We start from the raw sequence: 25,179 nt of genomic DNA, 5'->3' as shown, positions 1-25,179 counted from the left end.
CCAGGCTGCTATATGTTTCTGTCTATATATTGCCGAGTGTGGAGTAACACGCTCTGGAAATTCACAATTTCGTTGCCATTTAAAAAAAAAAAAAAAAATTTAGTCCAGTATTTCTTTCGAAATTGAAATGAAGTTTGTATGCACTGGACTATGTTTTTTTTTTTTTTTTTTTTAAACGGCGACGAAATTGTGAATTTCCAGAGCCACACTCGGCAATCGACTCCTACGGACTTTCCCCTAAAGACGCCAGCTGCAGCAGCAACATTTCCGGAAAGGTACTGGCTTGATGAAATTCATTCTGGACTCTCTATCCGACCACATAAAGACCTCGGGATACTTCGGTTTGGCTTTAGGGACCCTCTACTTACTACCACGTAAGTGTAATGTTGTTTGGAACTGTAGAAGAGGAATAAAAATAGCGTTTTGTAGCGGCGAAATGACTTGCCCTGGTCACTCCCAGGCTAACGAGTTTTGACTAAAAACGGTAAAATTGAACTTTCTCAAAACACATCCGAATGACATGATTTTGATGTCAACTCAACGTATGTACTCCTAATCATCCGTAAATTGATCTAAAGTGTATTTTACTCCGGATAATTCCTTTAAGAGCCCCGGCCTCAGCAAGAAGGAGCAGCGAGTTCACAGTGCACTGGGAGCAGAGGGTGCAGCCCATTACAGAACTTCCCACAGCTTCCTGGGTTTCTACAAGAGTTGCAAGAACTGCCGTCCAACTAATACAGAGGCTTTAGAACTCATTTATTAAATATCTAATTAAAATTTTTATTTCAGACACCAAAAAGGGCCCATAGCAACATTTTGTAAAATAGTTTTAGTGAAACTTTTGTCTCCACAGCAATCCACATCATTGCATCAAAAGAGCATTTGTCTCAAGGGTACATGTCTTCTGCTCTCTGATAGATAGATCATTTACATTTCAAAGTTGGCAAGTCTCAAATAGATTGCATTAAAATAGCTCTGATACACAAGAATGCAACAAAGCACCACAAATCCTAAAATCCAAAGAAAGCCTTTTTTTCAGCCTCAGGCCACACTGTACACCAGTGAAAAGGCGGGTGATGGAACTACTCAGAACATATCATAGCACTGAGCAGTTCTAACCAGCAACCCAGTGGGGAATCAAGCTGCAGATTAAGTATGAAACATGCCCGCAGCCCGCTAAGCGCCAAACTCTCAGATGGTGTTGGGATGTGGGATGCCCCAGACAGTCTCTCTTCAGTCTATTTCTCTCACAAATGGCTGTCACATATTTGAAACTGATCTCTCACTCGCTTGCCTCCCCCAGAGACGAGATAGGGTCAGAGCTGACTTAGAAGTGCCATCATCGTCTTTACATCACAACCATTTCCACAAAACTGAAAGAAACCGAGACAGAGAGAACGAGAGAGAGAGAGAGAGCTATAGAAAGATAGAGACAGAGAGAGAGAGAGAGCTATAGAAGGATAGAGACAGAGAGCGTCCTTGAGAGTTATAAAGAAATGATGATATCTTCTGCTTACTGCTGCTGGAGAGAAAAATAGTCTTAGTTCCTATGACAGTTCTGACAAGCTGTAGTCTGGGTGAGGCACTGAGGCAGACTGGGACATTCTCTAGAAGAGGCACTCCTCCCCCAATTCAACAGCTAACCTCTAGAAGAGGCACTCTTCCCCCAATTCAACCGCTAACCTCTAGAAGAGGCACTCTTCCCCCAATTCAACAGCGGAGAATGAAAGGAAAGATAAAGACAGACAGAGAGAAGCAGAAACATGCGACTGCAGACTCTGTGAGGATGTGTTGTCCATCCCCAGTCTTACCCAGCTGGATATCCACATGAGTGCTCTCGCCGCTCTCCTCCTCCGCCTCTCTCTGGTGCTCCGTCTTGGGGACATCCCTCACAGTCGGTCGCCTGCTGCGCTAGTCTGCTGTACATGTACTTGTGCGAGTCCTACCGGACCTGAAGCCCCGAGCCGAGCTGGTCGGTCCATCCACCTGGCTGTGCGTCCACACCCACCCTCCCCTACCTTCTCCTACCCCGCAGGGGGCAACTGACCTCGGGCCTTCCGCTGCCACTTCCCCTCGGGTTATTTTTACCCCCAGGATGGAGAGGAGGTGTGCGGATCAGGTTTAGGGGCGCTCAGCACTTCTCCGGGCCACGGCAGCACAACAGCCGCCCGTATCAGTGACAAGTCAGCCAGTGGGTCTGGCGTCGCACAAACGCTAAACTGCCTCAGAGCTGCCAACAGAGGACACCTGTGTTACTGTAACGTTATGCCCCGAGCGACAGGTCAGGTCAAATGTTGAGGAACTAGGGAAACGAGTCCTGGATGTACAACTCTAGTTCTGTACAGCTAGTGCTGCCCAGAGATAATGTTGTTGGAAGCTAGTAGGCGGTGACATTCATTAGATATGGATTTAATACCTGTATTATTATCACAGTAGATCTAATGGATGCCTGGTAGGGGTAGGAGCTCTAATGAAATATTAAAAATGGATTTAAATATGCATCTGTGGTTTAATAGTGCAGCTAGTGATGGAGGTCCTCTACTGGAATGAAAACTGTTTAAAGAGATAAAAATCACCAGTCATCCCAGTCAGCCATCAGGCAGCCAATGGTCCCAACATGATGATGCACAAACTAAAGAGCATTTTCATGGTTATTGGAAATTGATTATATCATCTTACACCACAGCGAGATGAAAACAATGACCTTCTGACAGTTAAGACCCCTCATCTTGTGGAGCATTAGCCTTCAAGCTAGCAGTGTAACGCAGTGACATTCTCAGGTTCTCTCCCTCCACCGGCCCCTCCACCCAATGGCAGAACCCCATCATCATCATAACAACATCAGCACCATAATCGTACAGAAGGGAACTAACAGCAGGTTGGTGCCAGGGGGCCCTGCGCTAGGATTTTAAGGACCTCATAAACTACAGGCAAGTGGCTGACAAAACTGTTAAATAGTACAACTGTATGCAGAGTGGGATGTGGTACTGAGTCTTTTTCTAAGACAGAAGGTGAATAGGTGGTGTGGGAAGTGTATGGTAGGTTGGGTGGGGTGGGGGTGGGGGTGGGGGTGGGTATGTGAGTGGCGGAGTAACCCCTCCTTCATCCTCCATAAATCCAGTTAAGGATTCATGAGGTGGGGGTGGGGGTGGGGTGGGGGGTGGAGGAGCTATAGAGAGCTATAAAATTACGCTGGAGGCAAAAAGGTCCTGTTCTCTGTACCCCCCCCCCCCTCTCTCTCTCTTCTCCACTAATCCGCCAGACCCAAGAGCAGAGAGAGGAAGGGGGAGGGAAGAGGAAGGGGGAGAGGAGAGGAGAAAAAGGAAATCTTGAGAGCGCTGTGGCACGCAACCTCCTCTTCTTTCTCTCCCTCGTTTCTCCGGTTGATAAAACCCCCTCCCTTCCTCCAACCCTCCGTCCGTCCTGTCTTGTGTGGCATGTCCAGGGTGTTTGGCCTGAGCCCAGGGGGCCAAATGACCTAATGAAGTCATGTTCTCATCGTTGAGCTTTAAACACACTGAAGATGCGCTCGCATAAAGGAACGTACGGTACAGTATGAAGTCATGTTCTCATCCTTGAGCTTTAAACACACTGAAGATGCGCTGGTATAAAGGGACGTACGGAACAGTATGCAGGACATGGCTCAGGTGGACACATATTCACTACTTTACGTAGCGACTCATTTGTTCAGTTAGTGACTGATTCATCTAGATCTGACTGAATCTAGATGCAGGTCATAGATAAAGATCTGTATCACTGCACCTCTGTACCTGATTAACCTTCTGTTGTAGTGAACAATTTTTCAAGGGAAAGATAAGAGAGAGCCACTAATCACACCTCCTATCAGTGAGACAACATCACCATGAATGCTAGCATGACCATGAATGCTAGCACTCTCCTCAAACCCAGCATTCACAGCGCAAGCACTCTCCTCAAACCCAGCATTCACAGTGCTAGCACTCGCCTCAAACCCAGCATTCACAGCGCTAGCACTCTCCTCAAACCCAGCATTCACAAAGCACTACTGTATAAACACAGTCATTCAAGAGCTATAGCATATTCATTATGTACCATAATGACTGACATCAGTCTATATCATTATTTACATATTCTAATAACTGTACTCATAAAGCATTACAATGTATAGGCTTTTTGTATGAGCATGGGGTATCTGAATGCATAAGAAAGCTTCTTTTGCCACTTGATTATGACATTGATGACATATTTGCCATTTGAGAAAATTAATTCAGCAAAGGATCTTAATAAAGCCATACACGCTTTATAATAATAACATAACAACCTATACAGGAGGAGATAGAGAAAGAAGTAGAGAGATGGAGAGAGATGGAGATATCCAGGAGGAGATGGAGAGAGATGGAGATATCCAGGAGGGGTTGGAGAGAGAAGGACATATCCAGGCAAGGCCGACTCACCATCACTGGGCAGTTCTTCACCGTGACGCTGGGGGTAGTCGCGCGCAGTGCCCCACTCACTCCATGGTAGTACTTGAAACAGATCTTCGTTTCAGCTGCAACAAGAGTAGTAGGCCCGCAGAGTTATACAGCAGTTACAGGTCTTAGAAGAGGCCTTGTGATGCTCCATATGATGCCTTTAGGTTTCTATACAGGTGAGCATGAGCCTTGGGACTTACATGTGATGTGTGCTGCACATAATGAATAACTCATGAACATTTATGGATGTCCGTACTACCTTCTCTGTCTGCCTTGCTGAAATTGTTGATGCTTCTGTGTGTTCAGTGCTATAAGCAGTTCCAAGCGCCTGTTTGTCCTGCCAGGACCTATAAGCAGTTCAACTATGGCCAGCGGACTACAGTATACTGTATCACACAGCACCTCAGCATTATGAGAGTCCCCACACACTTGACATGGTCTTTGATGTCCCACAGAGAGGCCTCCGCTGCAGTATCACAACAAAGCACCAAAGACAGGCGGGCATTAGGACCCTGAGGGGATCTGGGCTGGCACCAGTAGAAAAGGATTCTGTTGTACTGGGTCCACAGCTTGACTGCCTCCAGCCTTGACTAAATAGCACAGTATACTATTACTTCTGGGCCAAGGGGATAGAATAGAGAGCTGTCTAGCAAGGCAGTGGTAGTGCAGAATATAAACACACACACACACACACACACACACACACACACACACACACACACACACACAATCACACTCAAACAAAGATGATCACACACTGACAAAAACAGTATGGCAAGCAGACACTGACACAAACACACACATCCACTCACTCACAATCCCAAAGGGTGGCTGTAAGAATACACTCAGAAATATAGAAGAAAGGACACACACGCACACGCACACACACACACGCACACACACACACACACACACACACACACACACACACACACACACACACACGCACACGTACACGTACACGCACACACACACACACACACACACACTAGGGAGAACATACTGCTGAAGGGGAGATGAACTGTATGGCCCTAGCCAAGGGAATAAAGCACTAGACCAGAAGATGAGTGTTAGCTTCTCCTCGAGAAGACTCCCTCCGGCATTGGCCACAGAGAAACAGGTAGCTAGCACAAGTGGTTACTACGCTTTCTATAAACGGACCAAGCGTGGCATACTTCACTGCTGTCCCATTTTCCTCCAGAGTTCAGAATAGCTCACACCTGGTCTGCTGTCAGCTAACAAATGTGGTGCACTTTCCCTCCTGAACTGATTCTATTTAGACCCCAAATGTGGTGCACTTTCCCTCCTGAACTGATCCTATTTACACCCCAAATGTCAGGACCACCGGACCCTATGCAAATCACACGGACTTATTTTAGAGGCCTGTGATGGCCTTGGTTTACACACTTTCTTTGGTCTTTCGTTTTATACAGTATGATGCCGTCTTCTCTCAATCTATTTGGTTACCACTGCAAAACGAAATGAAAAATCTCACCAATTCACTCTGCGCATTTGTGTTGTCTGTCAGTTGTTTAATTGGTAGCAAACAAGCATCTGCTCCATATTTCCCTATTCACTCTTCCAGCTCTGTAGTTTTAAGAAGGACAGAGAGAGAGGCACTAGAGGCACATCTGCTGACAGTAGAGCTATATAAGCTGCTTTTTGGGGAAGAGATAAGACATGTTTCTTTGACAATCCAACAGTGGGTGACCTGTCCCTCTCTCTCTCTCTCTCTCTCTCTCTCTCTCTCTCTCTCTCTCTCTCTCTCTCTCTCTCTCTCTCTCTCTCTTTCTCTCTCGCTCTCAGAGACACAGGAACACAGAGACACAGGAAGCTTGTCATCTGACATTCTAAGGAATTAAAACAGCTGGGGATGGTACCGTAGCAGACAGCACAGGACAGCTTTGAGAAATAGGGATTAGTGAAGCACTGGAGGAGGAGGAGGTGGAGGAAGAAGAGGTGGAGGAAGAGGAGAAGGAGTAGGTTGAGAAGGAGGAGGAGGTGGAGGGAAGGGAGGAGGAGGTGGAGGAAAAGGAGGAGATGGAGAAGGAGGTGGGGAGGAGGAAGAGGAGATGGGAGGGGAGGATGAGGAGGAAGTGGGGAAGAAGAGGTGGAGGGGGAAGAGGTGGAGGAGGAAGGTGAGGAGTAGGAGGTGGAGGAGGAGGGTGAGGAGGAGTAGGAGGGGGAGGAGGAGGAGGAGGTGGAGGAGGAGGAGGAGGTGGAGGAAGAGGAGGAGGAGGAGGAGGAGGTGGAGGAGGAGGGGGAGGAGGAGGAGGAGGAGTAGGTGGAGGAGGGGGAGGAGGAGGAGGAGGAGGTGGAGGAGGGGGAGGAGGAGGAGGAGGAGGTGGAGGAGGGGGAGGGAGACGTTTTCCACGCCACTAGTGAGAGCTGTAGTCCTTTCTGGGGAAGAAATCATTCTGTGGTACCTGATGAATGATGATAAACTACTTGCGTCTGTGATTGATTCTGCCTGATCACTAAGGCATTGCATGACACAAGGATTAAATTAGATCCTTCAGGTAAAGTGTATCGTAGTTAAGTAGTATTCTGATTGAATTTACTGTAAATCTAAAAAAGCGTTCTATACTCACATTCGACAAAGCAGGAGTTCAGGTCAATCTTCCACACGATCTGACCTCTATGGGATCCATTCACGCCACGGTTCTTATAGTCCAGGAAGTTCTCCGACAACACCTCATCTGAAAGAAAACATTCATTAATATCAATGGCAAATCACCAAGAAACCTAATAATAACAGCGTAGGCTTAAACATTTACACTGCAAAGTATATAGTCAGATATCTATGTACAGAATGAAGGGATTGAGTACGCTCACAGAATCATTCAACATCATGGCCCCAGAATCCATGGATGTTACTCAATTTATGTGTATTCACAAGATCTTACAGGAAACATTTTTGCCAGTTTTTATCTCAGAGGACTGGACAAGCTGTGGAGCTGCCACTAGGGGGCGTACGTGAGATGAAAAGGGCAATGTCGGAAAGCTGTTAAAAATTATTAATTAATTAATAATCAAATTAATTCATAAATAATACATAATTTTGAATCGGGTTATAATGATATGGAAACGCGAAATTAAAGGAAACCATTTGTGAACTCTATAGCAGGCTATGTTTTCATTAAAAATAAGCTACCCACAATGCATATGATTTCCTGCGGGCAGCCAGAATATCTGGCGCGTAAGTTTTGTGGAAGTATAGGCTAGGTAGCCTACGCAAACATGGAAAACTGTCTAAAAACAGGGACACTGTCCAAAAGGCCCAATCAAAGCGATCAAAGAGGAGAAGCGAGAGAAACAGAGCAGGAGACACGTAACGGTGGGATGAGGGGCAGAATGATGGAGGTGGAGGTGGAGTGCAGGGGATAAAAAAAGGACGAGACAGAAAAGACTGCACGAAGAAAACAAAAGTAGCCTCTGATGAGGCATATAGGCCTTGGCTTCACTATGATGAGGCATATGGGCCGAGGCTTCACTATGATGAGGCATATAGGTCCAGGCTTCACTATGATGAGGCATATGGGCCGAGGCTTCACTATGATGAGGCATATGGGCCGAGGCTTCACTATGATGAGGCATATAGGCCTCGGCTTCACTATGATGAGGCATATGGGCCGAGGCTTCACTATGATGAGGCATATAGGCCGAGGCTTCACTATGATGAGGCATATAGGCCGAGGCTTCACTATGATGAGGCATATAGGCCTCGGCTTCACTATGATGAGGCATATGGGCCGAGGCTTCACTATGATGAGGCATATGGGCCTCGGCTTCACTATGATGAGGCATATGGGCCTCGGCTTCACTATGATGAGGCATATAGGCCGAGGCTTCACTATGATGAGGCATATGGGCCGAGGCTTCACTATGATGAGGCATATGGGCCGAGGCTTCACTATGATGAGGCATATAGGCCGAGGCTTCACTATGATGAGGCATATAGGCCGAGGCTTCACTATGATGAGGCATATAGGCCGAGGCTTCACGTGGATTGGGAGACAGACTGCCCAAAGCCACAGTGCGTGGTTTGCTGTGAGGTGCTATCTAACCAGTCTAATAGATAGATAGATAGATAGATAGATAGATAGATACTTTATTGATCCCCAGGGGAAATTCATGTAGGGCAGCTGATTAAACATGATGCCTGGAATGCGTCAATAGAATGTGTTACTTTCCGGATGGTGGGGGTACGCGAGCCGAGTCAGGATGTAAGAAGGTGGTCCGCCGGAAAAAAAACGTTTGGGAACCACTACTGATAATGATGCTAGAGAGGATGTGTTGAGACCCCCCCCCCCCCTCACTGATGGTGATGCTGGAGATAGATAGATACTTTATTGATCCCCAGGGGAAATTCAAGGTCTCAAGGTCTCAGCAGCATACGTACAACACAAACACATTCTTTAACAGCAGAAGAGTAATTAAAGTATATAATATAAAAACACAACTAAGCAGTAAGCAAGAGAGGATGCAAGAGAGGATGTGTTGAGAACCCCCCCCCCTCTACTGATAGTGATGCTGGAGAGGATGTGTTGAGAACCCCCCCCCTCTACTGATGGTGATGCTGGAGAGGATGTGTTGAGAACCCCCCCCCCTCTACTGATGGTGATGCTGGAGAGGATGTGTTGAGAACCCCCCCCCCTCTACTGATAGTGATGCTGGAGAGGATGTGTTGAGAACCCCCCCCCCCCTCTACTGATAGTGATGCTGGAGAGGATGTGTTGAGAACCCCCCCCCCCCCCCCCCCCCTCTACTGATGGTGATGCTGGAGAGGATGTGTTGAGCCTACTCACCGATGAGGTACATGCCGATCCAGTCCCCAGGGTCCACCTCCTCTTTGATGTCCCAGCAGATGACCATGTCCTGGGACTGGCCGATGGCATAGAAGGACGTGCTGACCATGAGCGTGGAGCGGCTGTCCGACGACACCAAGTCGGTGTCGCTGGTGGAGCGGGTGAGAGCCAGCGGGTCATGGCCGCCGTTCAGGTACTGCTCAGGGGCGAAGCTGAACCGGGCCGAGCCGTCCTTGCACCGACGCCGACCCTGGGAACTCCGCGACGGTGAGGCCATGGCCGCCAGACCCAGGAGCCGGTTCTGGTACAGGTTCTAAGGGGGAACACGCAGCACAAAACCGCACAGTGCATAACGGTGTTCTGATGCAAGGGTTCTCAATGGTGCTCTTGGACTACCCTTACTTACTGCCCCTAAGCATGCTCCCCACCTCTCCCTGACCCAACATACAGTAGTCCAGCTGTTTCTGACACACCCTCCTGCTTTAGTTCATCAAGAGCATTAATCACACTGATTTCAATGAGGTGAGTTTGGAGCAAAGACATGATGGAAATATGCAGACTCCAAATGCATGACTGAAAACCCTATATTCTATTTGACTGAGAACCCTATATTCTATTTCTATATTCTATTTGACTGAGAACCCTATATTCTATTTGTCTTAAGCATAAGGCTGTGAGAGACATTTTGGGTGAGGCAAGTTAAGAAAAAGTGTTGTTTATTTAAGTTCAAGTTCCAAATTTGCAAAAAGAGAAGCAAGCAAAAAGCATGTTTAGCGAGGTTTAGCCAGGGTCATTGAGTATTTCGCAGGGATTGTGCAGAAATCTACTGCACAGGCATTGATTCTTTAGTAATGTATACAATTGTGTCTTTCACAGTAATTCATTTCTCAGGTAAGATTGAATGTAAAATGCTTCCCACAGCTCACTTAACTTCCAAGGTAGACGGACAAAAAGCTACTCTGAGGACAAAATCCATATTACTGTGTAACCTACAGAAACTGCATCAAGAAAATGTGACACCCACTCACCTACAATGGTAGTCAGAAATAATATGACTTTATACATAGACTACTGTGCATGATAAACCAGATGTGCTGTGGGACTAGATTAACAGTAATTGAACTCTAACTTTAACTGTGATGAACACAGGCAGCAGTCGTGTGTGTCTGTGCCTATCTCTGTGGGTACTGCCACTCTTCCTGTGTGTCTGTGCCTACTGTATGTCTGTGGGTACTGCCACTCTTCCTGATGCATTGGTGCAGACTACTGCAGGCTCAGAAAACACTGGGTGTAACTAGGACATGACAAGTACACACATGTAGATGAGAGGTGGGTGAAACAGCACAGCAGGACTCCTACTGTGTACACTGCAAACCTGCATTTCCCAACGACAGCACCAGTGTTTAAGACCAGTCTCCTGATAAGAGAGAAACCTCCAGTCTCCTGCTCAAAGAGAAACCTCCAGTCTCTTGATAAGAGAGAAACCTCCAGTCTCTCAGGTTACATGATTTTAGCAAACAACAAATAACACTACAGCTTGCCTGCACTGTGTGTGTGTGTGTGTGTGTGTGTGTGTCTAATGTGTAATTCTACCAGTACGATAGTGTGAGAAGATGGTGGTCTTGTGTGAGACAAGACACCAATGTTTTGTCAGAACTTAAAAGCTGCAACACTAAAATCCTATCCAATCATAATGTTGGATATTGACCAAACTACAGATCCATGTGTAGTATTTGACCAAACCACAGACCTGTGTGTAGCATTTGGATCACAAGGAATGTAAATGTAAATGTTTATTGAAATGTAAATCAAAAACATTATTGATTCTTTCCAAGAAATACACAATGAGGAACACACACAGTCAGGGTTTAGTTTGGGGTTTGGACCTCTACAGCTGGACTCAAATACTCCAAAGCAGTAGACATCAAAGTAGTGTATGAAATATATAAAGCAAATTGTACACAAATCGAGTAGGACTTCCAAAAGTGTAGCATACTTAGAAACATATACATAGCTATATTTATAATATAACATATACAAAAGTGTAGCATACTACTACTATACATACTATAGCTATAACGCCACACTGCACACATATCGCACTAAAATACCTAGTATAGAAACAAGCGACTGTGACTGGCTCAAACAACCAAATCCTCTGATTTATGTTTCATTTTGCCCATTCACTGTGCATACCAGCGGCCCATAGTTAAAGGAACCATATGTAAGATTGTGGCCAAAACTGGTACTGCAATCACTTTCAAAATACTGTAGAGCGGTGTATCCCCTCCCCTTCCCCCTGACTCGAGGTTGCCAACCCAGATGCCAAAACACTACTGACTTTGTGATTACTAGATAGGTGGAGGGTGGGGCATCAGGCTAAAACACAACATGACATGACAAAACACAACATCAACATCAGTTGAGGGCTGCAACATCACTTTTTAAATGACAATATCCTGGCCGGACTACTGTTGTCAGTGATATAAGTATTTGAAATGAACATGATTTCTTAATGTCTAGTGACATATCAGGGCCATTTTATGATTAATTGAAATACATTTCTTACATATGGTTCCTTTAATTAGGATGAAGGACAATAACTGGACAAGTAACTGCCCAGACACACTTTCAGACCACAATCTGACCATCGGTTCAACCCTGAACCCGCTGTTGGAGTCAGAGTCACTTTGGACAATAGCGTCTGCTACATACTAGCCACTTTACAAGTATGCATACTGTAAGTTATGTTAAGTGGGTCAGATCATGTATGCATACTGTAAGTTATGTTAGGTGGGTCAGAGTCCAAAAGTCCAAAAGTGTCTATTTTATATTGGAGAGTTGGGTTATATTGTTTTTAGTAATGTACATTAGCAGCGCTACTTCATACTTGGAAAGTGCTGAGGGTTTTATTTTGGGTGTGGGGTGCAGGGAGTGGGGGTGTGTGGGGGTGTGTAAGGGGTGTATGGGGGTGTGTGGGGGTGTATGGGGGGTGTGTGTGAAGCTGTTCCCCTACGGCAAGCACAGAGGATGGGAAAGCACAGACACTGAGCACAACACACTAATGAGGATGCGTGGGGAGCAGCAAAGAGCTGATGAGGAGACAGAATCTGATTTCATATTCAGAAGCAAAGGAAAAGCTCTGGAGTACTTTTCAACAAGCACCAGGCTTTCCAAGAGATCAACATGCACACACACACACACACACAAATCTCATATACAGTACGGTGATGAATGTAAGTGGGCAGGAGTGGGCCGTGTGTAATGTGTGATGATGTGGGCAGGCACGTGGTGATGTGATGGCTAGCGTCTGTATGACACACACACACACACACACTGACCTTAACACTACACAGGTTCAGCAGCATTATGATTCTCCAACTCAAAGCTCGACAGATCCTGAGGAAAAGCCAACACACAACACATGAGGCACGTTCTCATCCAACAGCTAATTACTTAGCTCATCAATATGTCTGCACTTCATAGCTTTATCAAAATGTTTGTACCAGATATCATTCCCTATTACTACTATTGTTTTAAATGCTATGTTATTTGATTATCACATAACTACTGTGCTGTCTGTATAATGCTATAAAATGATATAGATGTCTTTTGATGCACCCATGGGTGCTACTGGAACTCTGCTCTTTTGATGAGCCCATGGGTGTTCCTGGAACTCTGCTCTTTCTGTCCAAACACACAGACTGCCTGGCCTCAACATGGTTTCATTCATTATCTTTGGCCTCAACATCTCACACAATCTATAATTTAAACCTGCGGAGGCCTTTCTAAATGTTGAGCTCTCCACCCAAACACTCATATTTTATTGATAGTGTTTGAAAATGTGCCTTTCATAAGTACAGCCTCTGAGATGAATGAACCGACTAAAATGTGGTATTCTGACTGCGGCTCCTTCGTGAAGTAAGTAGAAATTGCTTTGCAGTGGGTCCTTCCAGAAATCTCACCCATGGATATTTCAGTTATGCTGGGAAATGCAGACATGCAACATAATTAATACATTTATACACAGATGACAGACACAAGAAAACCAAGATTGCTACGTAGCAGCACATACAAACATGAGACAGAGAAAATACAGTACACTGACCAAGCAATAACACAATTGAAAGAAGAAATATTAACACACACACACACACACACACACACACACACACACACACAAAGAAAAATAGCACAATAGCCCTGCAAAGAGAAGTCAGCAAAAGCAGAAGCCCCAATGAAAAGCACCAGTTGGGTTGTAGGAGCTCAGTGCGGTACATCCTACTCTAATCCATCATCACAGTACTGCCTCTACTGTACACACATAAACTAGCTTTTATCCAATCAATAAAGTCTTGTTTTAATATGGGCCACCACATAAAGCATTTACATTAATCTTCTTAAAATGATCTGAATAGGGCCATTGGTCAACTCGTTGGCTCTTACAAGTGTTGCTACAGTATAACCACATATTACACCGCAAGGGAGTGGACTGTAAGCTCTTTAAAAACAATGCTTTTAAGCCTTAAGACTTCACATTTGCCCGTGATCCATCTTTACGTTGGTTGGGTGGCATTTTAATTTAATGGATGACATTTGATTTCCCATTGGTGTGTTATGTCACGGACACAAAGTGCATTTTCATGTTTTCAGAGCAGTCATCTCCTGCATCTCTACATTCTTTTTGAATATAGAAATATGTCTGCAATGCCTGGCGCTCCCCTTACAGCTACTAAAAAAGCTCCCACCTCCACACCACCGAAACACATTCAACACCCCATATTCTGAGATGGCAAATGACATGATGCCCGTAACATGGACGCCATCTTTCATTACATCACAGGCAGAGTATAGCCTAGTTATGGGGGACACTTCAAAGACATCCCCCCAGTGAATAGCGCTTTTCAAAAAGGTTCAAAGAGCACTTTGAACCCCATGGTCAGAATGAAAACTCTGAGGAGATGGGGGGTACCATCCCTGACTGCAGAGTCCACTAATCTGGGAAAGTGTTGGGGATGGTCTCACAGCTGTCCACTGAAACTCTTCAGTATGCCATGACAGGACTGGGTACTTTAGAAATCAGATTTGTACTCTGCTTAATAAGTTCTGGCTTGTTTTGGTGTCATATAAAGGCACAAACTGGTGTGTATCAAAGGTCCATATACACCCAATAGGTCTTGTCTTGATGTTCTAAAGCTGTGAGACAGACAGTCCAAAAATGCAATGCTGACGATGACATTGGAGACAGATAAAAAAACACTTTGTATTGTGTGTAGACAAATAGGCCACACCCTGCATTTATGACCCACAGCATTTGCAAATGCTTTGGAAGAGTTACTTATATTGCATAGGGACCTTTTCCCTATTGAAACATGGTGGAAACACCATGTCTCTTGTGACAGTCTATTGTACAATATTTCCTCATCTTAACCAGTCCTCCCTGAAGCAGGCGATGGAATGCAATTCGACCATAATCACGCCACAGAATAACAGATAAATAGATTAGACTGAAACCAATGTGGGGAAATGCAGGACAGGCCTCCAGTGTACCAGCAACCCAAACCCCATGGCACCCCCCCAGACAGACCCCATGGCACCCCCCCAGACAGACCCCATGGCACCCCCTCAGACAGAACCCATGGCACCCCCCCAGACAGACCCCATGGCACCCCCCCAGACAGAACCCATGGCATCCCCTCACATAAAGGTATATAAAATGGAAAAGACTCAATTAGCAGCACCAGACCCCCACTGGTCTGCAGATCTATCCTAGTCAACAGTGGGGAATATGGGACACCATAACACTGTAAACTGGGGGTCTCTTGGTTGGGCTGTAACAAGCTCTCAGGTGAGCACTTTCCAGAACAGGACAGTTTAATGAAATCTTCAGCTCCCACTGGACAGACCACATGTCAGATTGTGCTAGCAGGTTTACTGTGGTTGTATTGGGGCAGTCTGTGATGAAGTACTGTCCACTGAATCCAAACAGCTTGTACATGTACAGCATCACTACGCAACTGTAGGACAAACAGTGGAGCCACCAAGAACAGCATGCCGTTGTGCTAATGATACTCCGGATCGTAATGCTGCTCCAAGAGAAACCGTATAATATGGTATATGCGTAAGAACTTTGTTTATGTGTTTCAGGTTAGAAAGAAAGAGGAAAATGTATATATATATATATATATATATATATATATGTATAAATATAAACAAACAAATGTGTTGATAAAGTACATTTCAAATGCAATGTTTTGTCTATCACAGCAAAACAGTCTGCTTCCCAAAGTATTTGTTTCACTAAGCCATAGAGCCATCCAGCCGGCCTCCCTCCAGCCATTGCACTATTGTTTGGGAGGAACCATGACAGTTACATTCATTTGCAGTGACTGGGTGTCTGCAGCTAAGCGATCTCTGGGCACTGGGAAGCAGGCGGCCCTGTGTGTGTGTGTGTCTGTGTGTGTGTGTCTGTGTGTGTGTATGTGTGCGTTTATGTGTATATGTGCTTGTGTGTGTGTGTGTTTGTGTATGAGTGCGTTTATGTGTATAGGTGCTTGTGTGTGTGTGTGTGTGTGTGTGTGTGTGTGTGTGTGTGTGTGTGTGTGTGTGTGTGTGTGTGTATGTGTGCGTTTATGTGTATATGTTCTTGTGTGTGTGTGTGTATATGTGTGCGTTTATGTGTATATGTGCTTGTGTGTGTGTGTGTGTGTGTGTCTGTGTGTGTATGTGTGTGTGTATGTGTGTGTTTATGTGTATATGTGCTTGTGTGTGTGTGTGTGTTTGTGTGTGTGTGCGTGCGCGTGTGTGTGGGTGTGTTTGTGTACGCACGCATGTGTGTGTGTTTGTAAGGAGTTGAAGCAAGGCATCCTCAGCTGGGCGGCATCCAGCCTAAATAAATCCGCTGTGGAGGACCAGGGCATGCATGAGTGGACACAGGCTCGGGGATGTCCACTAACCTACTGACACTGTAGGCAGCAATCCAATGAGCCCAGCTCCCTACGGGGGGGACGGGGGGGGCTTATCAGGAGGGTCACACACAGAAACATATGCGTGTGCGGCCATGCGTGAAATGCATGGTGGGTAAAAGTGAATGGACCATCTGTGTGGGGGCCATCCAGTTTATGTTGCAGATGTGGCTCTCGCTGGTGCGGGTGTCACCATTAGGCGGTTGTCACGCCGTGGAAAGGCTCTGTGGGCGTCGAGCGAGAGAGCAGGGACAATGGAGAGAACAGAGAAGAGAGAACGGAGAGAGAGAGAGAGCTCCTCCAGCGAAGGTCAGAGGGCCGCCTTAGTTTGAGTTTGTCACTGATATAAACGGTGAAGCATTACAACTGTAAGAGAGAGATTCCATGCGGTGTAACCCTGCTGTAATCCCCTAGGGCTGCTTTATATTAATTGTCCTTGAGGATAATTATGATACGATATAAGTGCTTTTCCCCCCTGATCACTGAGAGATGAAAGGTGAAAGCTCCCTGCTTTGTTCTTGCTATTTAAGCTAGGAGACCACGCTCCCCATAGCAGTGAGCCTAATTGAAAGGTACATCCTCATTAAAGCGTTAAGAATGATTATTTTTGTGCAGCTTAACATTCTCACCTCTTACAGGTTAATGCTGCCTGTCTCATCGTGTCACTGTGTGACTGTTCAGACTCTGGTGAGCATCACCACTACCTGTCTGTGCTGTTAACACACTCATCAGTGGAGAGAAAGGGTTAATAAACAATGACAGCAAGCTGATGTAATAATGTAGTATAATAATAGTATAAGAAAATATACCCTTTTGATCCCATGAGGGAATTTTGGTCTCTGCATTTATCCCAATCCGTGAATTAGTGAAACACACTCAGCACACAGTGAGGTGAAGCACACACTAATCCCAACGCAGTGAGCTGCCTGCTACAGCGGTGCTCGGGGAGCAGTGAGGGGTTAGGTGCCTTGCTCAAGAGCATTTCAGGCGTTCCTACTGTTCGGGGTTCGAACCAACAACCCTCCGGTTACAAGTCCGAAGCGCTAACCAGTAGGCCACGGCTTCCCCCATGTAGGCATGTGTTGTCATTCTTATGCAGTGACAATTGTATTTCTTTGATCACTGAAAATTCCATTACTGAAAAAATACATTTTAAAATTCATAACACGTGAAACTGAAAGATGATACCATCTACAGGGAATCCATAGCCCCTTACCCATGCTTGTAGTACCACTGAAGTGAAACAGATCGTGTAAGCCTAGCCAAGCCGTGTACCATGACAACAAACACAGCAAATGATTAAGTATAAGTATAAGTATCTATACTTTTTTGATCCCGTGAAATTTGGTCTCTGCATTTAACCCAATCGGTGAATTAGTGAAACACAAACAGCACACAGTGAGGTGAAGCACACACTAATCCCGGCGCAGTGAGCTGCCTGCTACAACGGCGGCGCTCGGGGAGCAGTGAGGGGTTAGGTGCCTTGCTCAAGGGCACTTCAGCCGTGGCCCACTGGTCAGGGTTCAAACCGGCTACCCTCCGGTTACAAGTCCAGAGTGCTAACCAGTGGGCCACGGCTGCCCACAATTACTCTCAATCAAGATTACGCTCAATCAAGCCGCTTACGCTGCCGTGGCAACTCCCTAAATCAACATCATGTTTTGTCCTCTTCCACAACTCCCACCTCTGACACCTGACACGGTGAAGCCTCATTCTCACTCCCACATCTCCCACCTCTGACACCTGACACGGTGAAGCCTCATTCTAACTCAGCATATGACAGACCCCTCTCAAGCACCAATACACACTTTGTGCAAGGAAAAGACACACTGATTCTTGCACCCCATACCTCTACCAAAACTAGCAGTTTAATACATATTTCCAAAGGCAAAAAGGACACAATGTTCCACCCCCACCCTTGCATATTGGACATGGTATAACCTATACTGTTGCATCCCTGGGGACAAGCTATGGGAGCGTCTACTCACAGCTCTCCTGCTGAGGTGTGCTGTGGTGTGAGGCTTGGGTACATCCGTTGCCTGTGTCGATGGTGGGGATAATTAATTCCCCAGATGGCCACTGTTGACATTTTCACTCTCCCCCTGATCTCCCAGTGATATTTCACTCTTTGCGCTGGCAGAAGCCCCTCATTCATTACCACCGTCGAGCAAGCACTGATATTCTATGGGAGCACACTTTTTGGCGTTCTGACTATCTGACTGTCAGTGGTTGGAAGTGTCACCAGAATGGAAGATACAAACTGTCAGTTGACACACCATCAACAGGGCACATGGAAGCTCTAATAGAGCTTCGATCACACCATTATTGTTTCAGAGAGTCAGTCGTTCCTACATTCATTAGACTTCCATTATGGAAATGAATGACTTGCAAGAGATTGATGTTGAAAATGGCTTCCTATCAGTGTGATGTGAATCTAAAAGTGCTCAGCATAATATCATATCACTCCCAGTCACCACACTACAGTAATAACAACAATAGATAATACCAAATAAAATTAATGCAAATGAGTAGACAATAGATAATACCAAATAAAAACAATATATACAAATTAATCTCTTGGGCACTAAAGCATACTGTACAGGGCAGACATATATAACATTGTCTTTCATATGTATGCTAAAATAAAAGCTTTTTCATTTGGTAATAATTCTATTTTAAACTGGTTGAGCTTGAGGAGAGCATGAAGGCTTCTGCTCCTCACTGCCCCCACCCCCCCATATATAGGTCAACTGCGTAAGTATTTATGAGGTTATAACATTGAGCCGTGGGCATTCCTCTGTTTTCATACTAGAAACAGCAACATTTCAAAAGACAGAAGAAAATGTTTTTTTGCCGTTTGCTGTTGACACGCTGTGCTAAACATGCATTTATAAAAGGCTTACAAAACATGAAACAGATGCAGTGTTCTCAGGGCATGAGCTTTGACATTTTTTTTTTAAATGTGGTTTTGGACAGAAATACTAAGACATGTGCTCTGTCTGTATTAAGAGAAACAAGACGCTCTTGTCCACCTCATCTGACATCTGTAGTATTACTTTCCATGAAATACTGCAATAAATGAAGGCTATCTGGCCTGGGAGTGCAACATAACATACTGTCTGTAACAATATCAGCATAAGAGGCACTGGTACAATGTAAATATATCCCTTTTATTGTTGTGATGCACACAGCTACATACAGGTCTGTGGTGCACAACATAGGAAGACTCAGGGTCTTTCTTTCCGATAGGAATGATACGTATGGTTCTCCACAATACCCCCTTTCACAGACTATTTGTGTCTCCCTTCCTTACAGCATGTTCTATTCTTAGAACCCTACCGGAACACTGCATGGACTCTGCCCTCAGAACCTCAGAGTGGCTTCTTTACTGTATGGGCTATTTTTAGAACGAGTCGTGTGTACCGCGTCCTCTCCGTCGCAGAACCTCTGCCCGTGACATCGCCTGTGACGTCACTGTGACGCCGCCTGTACGCCTCTTTGTTTCGTACGCTGTTTGTGTAAACCTTGCTGTCAACACTGTTTTCTAAGCTCCTCTCATAAATAGTTAATAGCATTTGCTTGTCTTTACTCTTCATAAAGTCAGTCAGTTTAAAGCACTGTATGGTGGGAGGTCATCTCTACTTCTCCACTGTCATGTTATATTATTAGGGTTTAGGGACTTCAGTTGGTTGATTCTGTTTTCTGCACAGAAATGTTCATGTGGTAAATGATGCTGCTTTTAGTGCACGAGACTGATTATCAGCTCTTGTCAAGAAAGCACCATGAAATAAGCAGTTCATTTGTTTAGAGAGTTTAATTTAGCCATCCTCAATTACCTCCCCGAAACAATCAGGCCATAGCAAACGACTTTCATTACTGTGCTTGTCATCTCTAAGAATAGATGAACACTTGCAAATATGGACGAAATTGCTTTCTATTCTCCAATACAATACCCCACTGAATTGGGCTTTCAGTGTTGTTATTATTGTTGTTGATGTCCAGTCTGAGACGTGAGATATGCCACTGCTTCCAAACCTCTATGACCGCCCAAGCACACCATTAAGGTCAGAACATCCGGACAATTTAACGCTGGCCACCAGCTCACCACAGCGCTCCCGCTAAAGCCTATGCTCCTTGAACAGTGTGGCTACACACACACTGCCATGTCTATGCTCCGTGAACAGTGTGGCTACACGCACACAGCCATCTCTGTCTAAGGGTTTGATGGGCATTGGCAAAGCAGTAACTAAACGCACACAGTGGTCACTGGTGAGGCCTTATGGGAACTCAGTGCTGCTACTGCTGCCATAAAAATAGATATACTGCTGCAAGGTTAGAGTGACGGATAACACATAGATACAGAAGTACGCAAATATATCAATATATCAAATATAACTACAGTTCCTATTTGAATACGGAAGTACGCAAATATATCAATTATAAACAGTTCCTAGTTGAATACGGAAGTACGCAAATATATCAATTATAAACAGTTCCTAGTTGAATACGGAAGTACGCATATATCAATAATAACTACAGTTCCTATTTGAATATGGAAGTACGCAAATATATCAATTATAACTACAGTTCCTAGTTGAATACGGAAGTACGCATATATCAATTATAACTACAGATCCTAGTTAAAATTGAAAGAAGGGCAACTGGTGCAGATATTTCAATAATTGACTTCAGCTGCTCTTTTAAGAGCGTGCCTCAAATGTGCTTTTTAGAACTTCATTGATGTATGAACCATGTCCACTCTTGGGTGCAGTGGCCTGAGCTGGCTGGCATATTGACTTCCACACTCCAGCCTTGATTACCATCTCTAATCACTTCTTCGGCCTCAATGCGGCCGCCGCTTCGACTCTATTTCCCGCTGCTTATATGGACCTCACCGACCTCTCACATATCTGGGATGGGTCACGGCGCAGTGGCGTCCGGTAGGGCCGGACCGAGAGCTGCCACGCCTGATGAAGTTACTGCTAAATCAATAGCCATCCTCACTCCAGCGAGATGCTGATGGGGGTCCCAATATGACTCAGCTCACCATTTCACTCCAGCAGGGGAGAGCTGAAGTAGCCTCCGGCAAGGTAGCGGAGGACCCGAGGGGGTGGGGGGGGGCACAAGCAACTGTGTGGTTAAGTGTTTTTTGAGGCTTATGAGCCTTTTTAAATTTGCTGAGGTGTTGTAGAAATTGATTCCAGCTGCCAAAGAATTTGTATTCATGGCGAGAGCCATGTTATTGAAGTACGATTTACAGAATGTTGATCAGAGAATCAAATGATATCAAGATTTTCAAGAAATATCACAGCATGTATAATTTGAGTCTGAATGTTAGATTACTTGAAATAGATTTGATTTAATGCATGTCATACATACCTTGGTTTAAAGTGTGTTACACCATAAACTGATGAATGAGAAGAATTGTGATCTTTCTTCTATAAGTGTTAAGACCTGAGAGAAGAAATGTTAAGATGTCTGTTTATAAATCCCTCATATGGAAACCTAGAACAAATAATATTGTGCATCAGAGTGAGAACTTCCACAAAAGCTTACTCGGCTATCAGGTAACATTAAAGGATGGCACTCTGATATGGGTTCAGTGTCTGCCCGTCAGTTTGAGTTTGTCTCCAGGCCTGAAGGAAATGAGGTCATCTGCTACCCAGCCGACGTTGTAAAATGTCTACTGAGTTTACTGGGGTCAAACGACAAGCCTGGCAAAGAGGTGAAGTCTCCAGCCAAATGTGACAGCCGATTAAATAACAAATGGAAAGACCTGAACTGAGACTTAGCCACAGGGGACTAAAGTGTCACTATAGTGTGTGTGTGTGTGTGTGTGTGTGTGTGTGTGTGTGTGTGTGACTGAAACCAAAATAATATGGATCCCAACTATCCTTTGCCAAAGCTCTCTCCAAGAGAGTCCATCTGCTTGTCTATCAGTGCTAGCAGTGGGGCAAATGTGTAGCTTCCCCATCACAGTGCCCTTTCTACTGTTTATAGGGCTCGTCCTAAAGGAGTTGCCCCATGCTTCCTCATATAAGGACAGATCAATAACATTGTACTTTTACCCCTCCTCAAAGTGACCCTGAAGTCTCAGCATCTCCACAAAATGACCTCTTCTAACTGACATGGTGTAATTATATTGCTCTTTTTCTGTGACACTACAAAGGTTGGTAGTGACAAGTCTTTCTAATATCCTGTAGGCTATGGCTACTTGCTAGCCTATCTGTCAGAAAGAGCTGAGATTTTGTATCTGACAAAAAGAGGCTAAATCTGACAGTTTTCATGAGAAATTACATTCGTTGCTCTGGAATTAAGAGTATTTACACCTGCCTGCTTAGCCAGTTTGTGACGTAAAAAATGCCTAGCTGTAATATTCGCCATTGAGATATAGAACTAAACTCCTACATTTAGGGTTCTAGTGGACGATTTAACGTATTGGCAGAGTTAAGGGCGCCCCAATAAACGTATAACCTATCATGCATTTTACTTTCTTTAAGACGCAAACAAACCGTAGTTCCATTCAGCTGGTTAAAATCAAAACACCCTCCACTGACAGCGGGTTAGTTATTCTAGAGCCCCTATGAACAGCGGGGGGTATATGAGAAACACCAGGCGACACGGGAAGCGCAACACAAAGGAACAGAACATCCCCGTAGCCTATACGACGTTGGCCATACATTCTATAGGATGTATAAGGGAGATGGGGTAGGCTAGTGGAGAAACATGGTGGTGTTTTTTTCCTGAAACAAAAACAGCCAATGGACACGTTCATTCCTGTCCCATCGCAGGCAGAACACTTCACCAGTGACAGACGGCACATGTTCGGTTTAGGCTACTATCACACAAGACCAGGCTCACCGAAAGCAGTAGCACAACAAAACAACGCGAACCTACCTGGGATAATATAACCTGTCTGTGAATCATACTCCAACTGCGAGTGGTTACATCCGAGACGTGACCGACATACTTAGCAGTAAGAACATCCGACGAGCATGTTTTGCGGTCCCAAGCACGCACGGTGGCCCGGTGATAGCGCGCGCTCCATTACCACACCATTCTCCTCATCCGCCCGCTTCCCGTTGGGTACCACACATCAACAGCCAATGGGAGCACTTCGTGTCTGGGCTCCCACCGCCTCTCTACCGCCACCCTACACCAACATGGGTAAGGATGGAGAGATTGAGTCGGGCCGTGGCAATGGGCAGACTGGCCCGTTCAAATACTATGGGAGGAGTCGAACAGTGTTTTCTCTGCAAAAGTTCATTATTTTGGACTGGATATAGTACCTGTGCATTGATCTACACTACAGGACAAGATTATTGGCAAGATGACATTACTGAGTCTTACACTCAGTCTTACTGAGTCTTCATATGCCCATCCAAAGGGCGTAGGTTTGGTCTGAGCTTTCGTGGGGACACTACCCACTGACCCCCCCCACCCCCCAAAAAAAAGCCACTCATCTCTTTCATCAGCCACTATAGATATACAAAATGATTAAAATGTGCTACTGTCCAACTATCCATGATTAAAATGTGCTACTGTCCAACTTGATCTAACTATACTGTGTAGCCTAAATAATCTGATATACAGATATGTAGGCTATATTTAACATTTAACATTTATTTTCTATTTGGTCTGTTATGAAATCATGCATTGACCCATTTAGGCACAGCTCAGTTTTAAGAAACTTAAATACATGCATGCTTAGCATTTTGTGAAAAGAAATCATTAAGGCTACATTGACAGACTCCGTGACCGTGAGCTGCCTGTATATTCTCTGATTCTAATATTTACAGATATCTAGGCGATGTAAGCACAGCTCAGTTTTAAGAAATGCTTAAAGCCGAAAGACCATGTTGAATTTTGCTACAATTTATTTCAAAACCGGATTACTCTGAAACAGCTAACTATACACGGGAATGCATTACACCTTTGTGTTCGGTAAGGTCTGCTGTTTGTTCTGATATATGTCATGTGTTGCGTGAAGAGTGTGTATTCCACTGAGACGAATGGATGTGGAGATGGGCGCAGAGAATAATTATTCAATCTCTTGAAGTTATTTTTCTCGCGAACTGTTTCACAGCAAACAGTGGCTAGCTAGCACCGTTTAAAAGCTGAGAAAAGGCTCTTTCACGTGACTGTCCTGTACTTCTCGAGGAGTTCAGCAGAGAAGAATGGGTGAATTTGGACGCACTTCATATGCCGAAGTGAAGCTGAAGCGCTGCGCAATGCTGCACAGGAGACTGCGGCTCACTGGTAGTTATTATAGGTAACTTCAAATCAGCGCGATTTACCCTTATAGGCTACTGCACATTACAAGATCTGTACGAGATGATCCGCAGCACTGAAGTGAGAAATGATTTAACTCTTTTGTAGCGCATGTGAGCGCTTTTCCCCCCCATTGGTGGCGACATTTCAGTCGTAATTATGGGATTGTCAAAGTTTTTTTTTTTTCGTCATCTACTTCCTGAATTTTTGGTCAACGATACCCGGGACACCGAACCACCGGGGCACATGAAATTTGGTGGGTATGTAGCCCCACTAGACCTTTACGGAGAAATTTCGTTTTGTCCCCGGGGGCCACTCCCCCCCCCCCCCCCCCCCCCCCCCCCCCGTGCTGGGCCCCCCGAACCACAAAAAAAGCAGTTTTTCCTAAATAACTACCTGAACCGTGGCACTGAGGATGAAGAATCTTTTATGGTATGTTGGTCTCAAAGGCCCACATCAACCTGGCCCCATAATCACTCATTTGTGATTTGCACCCCCCCGGTAAAAAATGAAAATGCAATATTATTCTGCTTTAATCGCCCCTATTTTCAGTTAAGATGTTCAGAACTGCACCAAATTGTATGTGTATGATTGACCTGGCATTCTCTGGGGGTATGCCAAGTTTCGTAGAATTTCATCCATAGGGGGGGGTCTAAAAAAAATTAGGTTATGTGTACATTTAGT

The 25,179-nt window shown here is 45.1% G+C and overlaps 1 protein-coding gene across 1 annotated transcript in view; it reads right to left on the bottom strand.

The window, feature by feature from the left end:
• LOC121688051 (E3 ubiquitin-protein ligase HECW1) overlaps positions 1 to 23,305 on the bottom strand; it is a 99,669-nt gene extending 76,364 nt beyond the window's left edge. Inside the window, exons 1-5 of the mRNA XM_042067370.1 lie at positions 23,122 to 23,305; positions 12,601 to 12,658; positions 9,260 to 9,572; positions 7,043 to 7,150; positions 4,434 to 4,528 (exon numbers count right to left, since the gene is read on the bottom strand). Coding sequence (XP_041923304.1) covers positions 4,434 to 4,528; positions 7,043 to 7,150; positions 9,260 to 9,572; positions 12,601 to 12,627 — 543 coding nt within the window. The 5' untranslated portion in view covers positions 12,628 to 12,658; positions 23,122 to 23,305. The remainder of the gene's footprint in view (positions 1 to 4,433; positions 4,529 to 7,042; positions 7,151 to 9,259; positions 9,573 to 12,600; positions 12,659 to 23,121) is intronic.
• Positions 23,306 to 25,179: the final 1,874 nt, after the last annotated feature.

Source organism: Alosa sapidissima, chromosome 17 (assembly GCF_018492685.1).
Source record: "Alosa sapidissima isolate fAloSap1 chromosome 17, fAloSap1.pri, whole genome shotgun sequence".
Taxonomy (NCBI): Eukaryota; Metazoa; Chordata; class Actinopteri; order Clupeiformes; family Clupeidae; genus Alosa; species Alosa sapidissima.
The sequence above is the reverse complement of the archived record's forward strand: the minus strand, read 5'-3'. Positions and strand labels throughout refer to the sequence as shown.